Here is a 10,012-nt window from a genome sequence, read left to right on the forward strand (position 1 = left end):
CGCTCCGTCACCCAGGCTGGAGTGCAGTGGCGCGATCTCAGCTCACTGCAAGCTCCGCCTCCCGAGTTCACGCCATTCTCCCACCTCAGCCTTCCAAGTAGCTGGGACTATAGGCGCACATCACCATGCCCGGCTAATTTTTCGTATTTTCAGTAGAGATGGGGTTTCACCGTGTTAGCCAGGATGATCTTGATCTCCTGACCTCGTGATCCGCCCACCTTGGCCTCCCAAAGTGCTGGGATTACAAATGTGAGCCACAGCGCCTGACCCTATTTTAGCATTTTTAGTAGAGATGGGATTTCACCATGCTGGCCTCAAACTGCTGACCTCAAGTGATCGGCCCGCCTCTACCTACCAATGTGCTGGGATTACAGGCAAGAGCCACCCACGCTCAGCCTGCTACTCCATGTGTAAACCCGTATTTCTTCACCTGACCCCAGCAATGCAAAATTGAAAAGAAAATGAACCCGAATTTCCCCACTGGCCCTAACACATACCAAGTCTATCTTAACAACTATGCTGTGCATTAACATCATTTCCTTTCTGCTTTTAATCACAAGATGTAGGACAGAATTTTATTAGAAAGACTAATAAGATAGTACACATTTCAAGTGGATAAACCAAGCACCTAGATGCCCCTCACACATTTATAAATCTGTTATGCCACTAAAAGATGCCTAAAAGATCATGGCCTCCTTACTTGTCCCTCTAGAGTCAGGAGCCTGATGACCCCTTTAGAACCCTTCAGATGTCTAGCAAAAAGTACCAATAAACTACTTTTTCTACAAAATACTGTAAATTTTATTTATTTTTGAGACAGAGTCTTGCTCTGTTGCCCTGGCTGGAGTGCAGTGATGCAATCATGGCTCACTACAGCCTCAAACTCCTGGGCTCAAGCGATCCTCCTTCCTCAGCCTCCAGAGTAGCTAGAACAGGTGTGTGCCACCATGCCCAGCTAATTTTTTTTTTTTTAGAGATGGGGTCTTACTACATTGCCCAGGCTAGTCTTAAACTCCTGGGCCCAAGCAATCCTCCTGCCTCGGCCTCCCAAAGTGTTGCGATTGCAAGCATGAGCCACCACACCAGGCCAAAATATGACAGTTTTTTTGGGGGGTGGTGGGGAGATGGAGTTTAGCTCTTGTTGCCCAGGCTAGAGCATAATCTCGGCTCACCACAACTTCTGCCTTTGGGGTTCAAGTGATTCTCCTACCTCAGCCTCCCAAGTAGCTGGGATTACAGGCATGTGCCACCATGCCTGGCTAATTCTGTACTTTTAATAGAAATGAGGTTTCTCCATGTTGGTCAGGCTGGTCCTGACCTCAGGTGATCTGCCCACCTTAGCCTCCCAAAGTGCTGGGATTACAGGCGTGAGCCACTGTGCCCGGACTAATATGGAAGATTTTAAGTTAAACTATTAAATTGTGGGGAAGAGAGGAGTCACTGACAAGTATAACTCCATTTCTTATTAATCTGTACACACTGGAAGGTAAAATAGCAACTAACGCTACTTTAACTATATACCTCCAAGAAGACTGTACCGACGAGCCCTTCTTCCACTGCTAAAAGGAGTAAGTTCTCATAGAGCCGCCTAACAATGCCTCAGATCTTAGATCACATATAAGATCCCTACGAGTTCTTAACAAATTTAAGGAAAACAATGTTTGTTAGACTTTATTTTATATTTGAGATTCATCAGCTCAGGATTCTCTCAACCACTAATATATATATCTTCAAAGAAAATTTTCTCCTTGCCCATAATCTTTTCACCTATTTCCTATGTTTAACAATGTCTAGGCCAGCTGCAGTGGCTCACACCTGTAATCCCAGCACTTTGGGAAGAGGCAGGGGCAGATCACTTGAGCTCAGGAGTTCAAGAACAGCCTGGGCAACATGGTAAAATCCAGCTCTACAAAAAATATGAAAAACTAGCCGGGCATGGTGGTGCATGCCTGTGATCCCAGCTACTCAGGAAGCTGAGATGGGAGGATCACTTCAGCCCAGAAGGTGGAGGCTGGAGTGGGCCCAAATCATGCCACTGCACTCCAGCCTGGGCAACAGAGTGAGACCCTATCCAAAAAAAAGTAAGTATAAACCCCAAATAATATATGACTATCTGCTCCAACCAGTTTTATCATCCTTTTATAATGCTAAAGTTTACATTCATTCAATACTCACAAACGCTACCAACTCTTTCAAATTCAACTCTAATTTGAATCCATTCCTCATCATTCTGCCCAAGATTCCCACTTGTTACAGAGGAATCAGAAAGTGACTCTTTTACACCGCCAATTGTCACAGGGAAGACAGAAGTGATTTCAAGAGTTGGTGACGACATATTGACTCTCGAAAATAACCACAAAATGCCAGCGAAGCCAAGTTAATCCAACAGAGAAATTTCGATTTTTCTCTGCCATATTATAGCCTCAATCTTCTGCTTTAATTTCTATGGTTTTATCACTTCCATTACCCCTCTGCATCTCTTTTGACTCATTCTCCACCTCTTTCTGCATTGTGTACTGTTTCTGCTTTCCTTTCAAAGTTCATATTTCTGTTCGCTACTAATGTTCTCACATACCTTCACATTAGGGTTCAAGTATCAGAACCAATTATACTTCTATAAAGCCTTGAACTGTTAAGTGATACTGTATTCATTTACAGAGTTTTTAATAATGGTTCACTATATATAATACTTCTGTTCTAATTCCTCCTTCCCTAAAAATCTTAAGAATGTTAAGTGGGTTACCTTTTTAACACTTTCTTCTTCCTCTTGGCGTTTCTCATAGTGTGAGAAGTCATCAAAAATGGAAGTGGTGTGCTTGTAGCTGGCTATAATTTTCAACACCTGCTTAGCCTTTTCCAGAGGCACTTCCTGAGTGTCCCTAGAGTTGGTCACTGGTTTATTCTCGTTGTTCTCTAGGCGAATGTGTCGCAGTTGGCTATTGGGAACGTCCTTCACAAAAATCCACCTGACATCAAAACGACCCTTCCATTTGTCCTGGGACCACACACCTGCACATGTGTTGTAGTCCACAGCAGATTTCATTTCTGCAACGCCACAGAAGTGTCCACTGCCGTTGACACTGAAAAGTAAGTAAACGGGGCCTTTCCCGTTCATGGAACGATAAGCAGCATCCAGTCTCTTGTTACCATGCTCTGTGCTGCACCAAATATTATACTTAATGGAACGGTGAATATCGTCCTCAGAGTAGCTCTTAATGATGAAAACCCGGCCATGTTTCAGATTCCAGTCAAAATCTTTGGGGTTATAGTTATTAATGGACCGAAGCTTCTCCAACACTGGGTGGGGTTCTGAAGGAGTAGATCCAGAACCAGCCTGAGACTGTCCTACTCCATTACCATCCACCCCATTATGACCGAACCCACTGCCACGGTTCCGAGGTGCTACCCAGCGGGTTGGCTGAGCTGCCTGTTGCTGGACTGAAAGCTGGGCAGGCTGTGGTGGAGGTGGAGGCAATGGCTGTGTCTGTTGGCCTACTGATGCCTGAGCCACTGGTGGGCTATTGTTAGCCTGCTGACCTACAGGCTGAGGAGACCCCTGGGTTGGCTGACCTATATTCTGAACCAAAGCCTGTGAGGGGGCTTTTGTAACGGGACCCTTGTTATCCCAAGTTCCAATATCCATGTTATGCTTTATCGGGGGTGGCGGAAGACTTGACCCTGCAATGCCATTCTTCGTCTTCAGTTTAGGTTGCTGTTTTGCAGGCTTGCTAGCAATATCAGCCCAAGATGCTGGTTTTGGAGGAGCAATAGTGGCTGGAGGCAAACTACTGGAAGCCACGATGTTACTAGTAATGGACCCACTACCAACAGCAGAACCTACAACTTTTGGAACATTGCTTGCAACTTCTGTGCTACCCAACTTCAGTGCTGCCATCCCTTGGTCTATAGTATTCATGCCAGGAGCCTTATTGAGGGTCTCATTGGCAAAAGCTGACTGTCCATCAATCATGGCTCCACCTAAGGAGCTAGGTGCGTAAGCATAATTGCTACTATATCCAGAACTCTGAGTAGACTGTCCCTGAGAACTGTTATTTCCCCATGCTGAGAAGTCAATCCCACTGGGAAAGAAATTAAAACCATGTTGACCAAGAAATGGAGTGCTACCTAGGGCTCCTGGTTGCCCAAACATTGCATCTGGTAGGAAGTGGGGCTCTCCGTTGCTCAGTTGTCCATAAGAAGTTAAATAGGGCATGGCTGTGTCACCCCCAGTAGACCAAGCAGCTTCACCCAAAGAATAGGAGAAGCCAATGGAGGGACTGTAGTAACTGGGTAAGTAGGAATCTGACATGGCAGTATATGCATTATTCTGTGGAAGAAAAAAAAAGGCAAATCAAAACACAAAGAATTATTATCAGGCTCTTTCCTCCCCCCACCTAGTTACACAATTCAAATATACTATAAAAAGGAGTGTGCGGGCTGGGCATGGTGGCTCACACCTGTAATCCCTACACTTTGGGAGGCAGAGGCGGTCAGATCACCTGAGGTCAGGAGTTCGAGACCAACCGGGCCAACGTGACGAAACCCTGTCTACTTGGGAGGCCTGAGGCAGGAGGCCGCCGGGAGGCGGAGGTTGCAGTGAGCTGAGATTGCACCACTGCACTCCAGCCTGTGGGCAACAAGAGTGAAACTCCATCTCAAAAAAAAAACAGTATGTGCAGCACATCAGATGATTTCCTATAAACACAAGGGCATTTTTTCCATCATAAGAAATTTTGGTGTAGTAATTGAAACATTTAAACATTTAAAGTTAAGCTGATACAGTGAATATGGGCCTTAGCTTTAGCACTACAACTAAGAGAAAACTTAGCATTTCACAAACTAAATCCTGAATGTTGAGGTAATCCTTTTAGCAACTACCTACGTGAACCAGGTGATAATAAAATAATAACAAAAAGAAATGGAAATGTCAAGTTCTAGCCCAAATGTCTGTAGTCATTTCTCAATGATAAACCCAAAAGCAAGGTTCACAACCAGTTTATAGTGCTAGCCTCTTGGCAAACTACCTGGGAGTATCAACAGATTCCACTACTTAGTTATAACCTGAAAAGGAAATGCACAGTGGTTTCTGGAGGATGTAAAATGAGAAAAATGGCTGGGTGCAGTGGCTCCCGCCTGTAATCCCAGAACTTTGGGAGAGAGAGAGAGGTGGATGACTTGAGGTCAGTTCGAGACCAGCCTGGCCATCATGACAAAACCCAGTCTCTACTAAAAATACAAAAAATTAGCCAGGCATGGTGGCACACACTTGTAATTCCAGCTACTTAGGAGGCTGAGGCAGTAGAATCACTTGAATCCAGTAGGCAGAGGTTGCAGTGAGCCCAAATGGCACCACTGCACTCCAGCCTGGGCAACAGAGCCAGACTGTCTCAAAAAATAAATAAATAAAAACAGGCCGGGCACGGTGGCTTACGCCTCTAATTCCAGCACTCTGGGAGGCTGAGGCGGGCAAATCACTTGAGGCCAGGAGTTGGAGACCAGCCTGGCCAACATGATGAAACCCCGTCTCTACTAAAAATACAAAAATTAGCCGGGCATGGCAGCACCTGCCTGTAATCCCAGCTACTCGGGAGGCTAAGGTGGGAGAATTGATTGAACTCAGGAGATGGAGGTTGCAGTGAGCCAGATTGTGCCACTACACTGCAGCCTGGGCGACAGAGCAAGACTCTGTCTCAAAAAATAGATAAATAAATACATAAATACATAAATAAAAATACATAAATACATAAAAACAAAAGTGAAGTTTTCTTTTTTTTTTGAGACGGAGTCTCGCTCTGCTGCCCAGGCTGGAGTGCAGTGGCCGGATCTCAGCTCACTGCAAGCTCCGCCTCCTGGGCTTACGCCATTCTCCTGCCTCAGCCTCCCGAGTAGCTGGGACTACAGGCGCCAGCCACGTGCCCCGGCTAGTTTTTTGTATTTTTTAGAGACGGGGTTTCACCGTGTTAGCCAGGATGGTCTCGATCTCCTGACCTCGTGATCCGCCCGTCTCGGCCTCCCAAAGTGCTGGGATTACAGGCTTGAGCCACCGCGCTCGGCCAAGTGAAGTCTTTTCACACATACTTTTTTCATATTTAAAAGTTCTCACAAAGGTAAGGTTAAAAATTTTAGGTCAGGCGTGGTGACTCACACCTGTAATCCCAGCACTTTGGGAGGCCGAGGCAGGCGGATCATGAGGTCAGGAGATCAAGACCATCCTGGCTAACATGGTGAAACCCCGTCTCTACTAAAAATACAAAAAATTAGCCAGGCATGGTGACGTGTGCCTGTAGTCCCAGCTACTCAGGAGGCTGAGGCAGGAGAATGGCGTGAACCCAGGAGGCAGAGCTTGCAATGAGCTGAGATCGTGCCACTGCACTCCAGCCTGGGCGACAGAGCAAGACTCCGCCTCAAAAAAAAAAAAAAAAAATTTTAACAGACCCAAATCCGTATATGTAAGAAATTCGGCCTATAATCTATGGATTAAACTTGAAGTATTATTCCAAAATAGGGTAATGAAAAGTTGGCAAAAAAGTAGATAACTTACTCTAGACAATAAACTAGATTCTCAGGTTACCCTTCCTCATCTACTCATGTAAGATTTATATTATTACCCAAATTTTTTTAAACAAAGACATTTAAGCTTTGGCTTACCTGAGAAAGAAAAATCAAATGCACTTAATATCACAGGTTATGCCAACATACAGTTGAATATCTAAACCTGAACTGGCAGGCTCCCACATGCTCAAGCTCAAAAATCTGAATTACACAATGTTTTACAAGAACTACCTAGAATTATGTTTCTAAATGCTCCCACTCTCTCTGTTATAATGATTATGTAAGCAAACTACTTCAATAGCAGGAACCTATTAATAGTTCATTCCTCTACTTCCTTCCCTACTTTTCCTGATTAACTGGCTGTGTTTTGTGAAAACTTTTTTCCAATCACTTGCTCAAGTGGTTTCTATACTTTTCATGTTAAAAAATTTTACACAGGGATTCTACAAGTTTTCTGTGATAATCAGCTCCATATATGCGCATGCAATTATTCAGGACTACTAACTGTATTTCATACAGCATATCTTCAGAACTTAAAAACTTCTTGACCTTTTAGGGCATTTTGGAAGACATACTGCCAATTTTCCTTTTGGCCTATTAATCTGGGGAGTTACATTAGTTACAACTATGTAACTATGTCTTTGGGATCAGAGATAATAACACAAAAGAACTGCTGAATCAAACAAGTTTCTACATGCACAGGTCATATTAGTATTTGAATCTACATGCAACTTTACACTAAAAGATTACACCGCAAAAACCTCCAACATTACTGATCTTCGTCTGTGCTAAACAGTATTTTAACTTTCACTCCATTTTATAAATCCTATACCTCCCTTCAGTGAAAAATAGTCTCCACAGATGTAGGTGTAGCTCAACTCAAAAATTTCCTGACTCAGCCAAGCATGGTGGCGTACACCTATAATTCCAACACTTCTGAGAGGTCGAGGAGGGCGGACCTCTTGAGCTCAGGAATTCAAGACCAGATTGGACAACATAGTGAAACCCCCATCTCCACAAAAAATACAAAAAATTAGCCGGGCATGGTGGTCCCAACTACTTGGGAGGCTGAGGCGAGCAAGATCACCTGGTAGGCTGAGGTTGCAGTGAGCCGAGATTGCACCACTGCACTCCAGCCTGGGTGACAAGAGTAACACTACGTCTCAAAAAAAAATTTTTTTCCTAACTCCAAAATAGTTCTGATAATCTAAGAACCCATAAACTAGAAAAAAAGAAAGAGAGCCAGTCCTCCAGCACTGAATGAAGTTCAGGTGACTATTTTTTAGAGACCAGGTCTTGTTCTGTCACCCAGGCTGGAGTGCAGCGGCTTTTCACAGGTATGATCGGAGATAGCTCGCTGCAGCTTCAAGCTTCTGGGCTCAAGAGATCTTCCCGCCTCCAGGTGATTTTATGTTAGAACTTTCCCTATCATACTAATCCAAAGTTTTCTGGGGTGAAAATTCAGAATATTTAACACTTGCAAGAATTCCTAAATTCTGCACTGCTACATTCTTGGTAAGGAGGAAGATAATTATTCATGCATATGTTACTGCCAGTCATCAGTATTACGTTCTCAATATAGTATGTTTGCTGACATTACAGAGATGGGAATCTCAACAGCCTCAGACATTTTCAGTAACTGTTCTGTAACACATTAATAGGTATTAAGGAGGTGAACCCTCAGAGCATGGGATTTCCTGATAGAGGGCAGAGAAAAAATACAGGTATTAAGAAAGTGAATCCTCGGCTAGGCGTGGTGGCTCACGCCTGTAATCCCAGCACTTTGGGAGGCCAGGCGGGTGGATCACCTGAGGTCAGGAGTTCAAGACCAGCCTGGCCAACATGAAACCCCGTCTCTATTAAATAAAAAATAAATAAATAAAAAAAAACAGAAAAACTAGCTAGGAGCGGTGGTGCACACCTGTAATCCCAGCTACTCAGGAGGCTGAGACAGGAGAATCGCTTGAACCCAAGAGGCGGAGATTGGAGTGAGCCAAGATTGCACCACTACACCCCAGCCTGGGTGACAGAGCGAGACTCGGTCTCGAAAAAGAAAAAAGAAAGTGAATCCTCAGAAAATGGGATGTACTGGTAGAAGGCAGAGAAAGAATATACTACATACACCCTTCCATCAGATATGTAAATAGTTAACTACTCACGGGCCTTGCCTGTGGACTCAAGTAAGGTTCAAAATCATCATCGTTTAATCCATCCTTTTGATGTACAGATCCATTTTGTACTAAAGAAAAAAAAAAACTCAATTAGGAGTGTCCCAATCCTATAATCTTCCTCTCAAATTAGTCCATATATGCTAACTAGAAAAAAACCTTACTAGTTAACAAAGCATGTAAGATTGAACTTCAAAAGGGTAAGAGATGAGAGTGAATGCTGAAGCGATAGTCGCCAGTGAAAATGCCCCCTCCACCCAGAGCAAGTTGATCTAAAAAGGTCATTTTATTGGCTCCTCTGGATTTTCATTCCCTCCCGCTTCCCCTCCCCCATCACATGAGCGTACTTCCAGAGAGTGATCCACGAGGATGAAAAACAAAGGCCTTTTAAGACCTACAGGAAACTAAGGACCTGGAGTGTTTCAAAACCCAATCCACCCCCACCCTTAATGAATTACTCCTTGTTAGCGAAAAAGCTGTTCGCCAGCTGCAAGAACACACCGAAAGGGTCAAATACTTAAGTGCGCGGCACCTGCGAACTAAGCGGCTTCCGAAAGGTCCTCCGCCCGGGGCGCTTCCCGGAGACCCCGCCCCCACCGCCCCGCGTCCCCCTCCCGGCCCAGGGCCACCGGTGGAGCGGGGCTTACCTTTGTTTCCTTGACCTTTTGGTCTCTGCAGGGGAAGGAAACGTCGCCGAGCAGCAAGTTGTCCGAAGGAGAAATGGAAAAGGAAGAACAAATTAAGGCAGGGCCCGAAGGGAGAATAAAGGAGCAGGCCCGAGGGGAGGCGTCAGGAATGGTAGGGAGGAAGAGGCTGAAAATGGGAGGCGGGGGAGAGCGCCAGGCCCGTGGGGCAGGGAAGAAAACGCGGCAGACGCGCCAGCTGCAACGCGAGGAACCCAGGGCTTTAAGGAAGGGGATGGAAACAAGGAAGGAAAACGAGGCCCGCTTAGAGAAAGGAACGCCGCGCGGCCCGGCCCGTGGGCTCCAAGGCCCAAGGAGAAGCGGGAAGAGCAGGCTGAGGGCGAGGCGCCGGGCGCGGCCGGCCTGAGAGGCCCGAAACCTGGCCCGCGAGAGGCGCCGCCTCGGCTCGGCCTGCTCGGGGGCGGCTGGCCCGGGCCTAGTCGGGCTCCCTCTCGCCTCACACAATGGCCGAGGCATGCGGGCCGGGCCTGTACCTGCTCCAAGAGGCTGCTGGCCGACATGGCTCTCCGATCCTCGCGGGCGGCGACGGCGGCGAACTCTCCTCAGCGCGGCGGCGGTGGCAGATGAGCCCCGGCTGCGGGAGCAGGC

General features: G+C 46.0%; 1 protein-coding gene across 3 annotated transcripts in view; it reads right to left on the bottom strand.

The window, feature by feature from the left end:
- Positions 1–10,012, bottom strand: part of YTHDF2 (YTH N(6)-methyladenosine RNA binding protein 2) — a 37,526-nt gene extending 27,514 nt beyond the window's left edge. The window contains exons 1-5 of one of the 3 annotated variants that reach the window (XM_011955506.1): positions 9,898–10,006; positions 9,368–9,392; positions 9,119–9,124; positions 8,712–8,791; positions 2,744–4,327 (exon numbers count right to left, since the gene is read on the bottom strand). In XM_011955506.1, coding sequence (XP_011810896.1) covers positions 2,744–4,327; positions 8,712–8,791; positions 9,119–9,124; positions 9,368–9,392; positions 9,898–9,924 — 1,722 coding nt within the window. In that variant the 5' untranslated portion in view covers positions 9,925–10,006. Of the gene's footprint in view, positions 1–2,743; positions 4,328–8,711; positions 8,792–9,118; positions 9,125–9,367; positions 9,393–9,897 lie in introns of all 3 variants that reach the window. The other 2 variants (XM_011955507.1, XM_011955508.1) reach the window with 2 other exon arrangements.

Source organism: Colobus angolensis, unplaced genomic scaffold (genome assembly GCF_000951035.1).
Source record: "Colobus angolensis palliatus isolate OR3802 unplaced genomic scaffold, Cang.pa_1.0 Scaffold4, whole genome shotgun sequence".
Classification (NCBI taxonomy): domain Eukaryota; kingdom Metazoa; phylum Chordata; class Mammalia; order Primates; family Cercopithecidae; genus Colobus; species Colobus angolensis.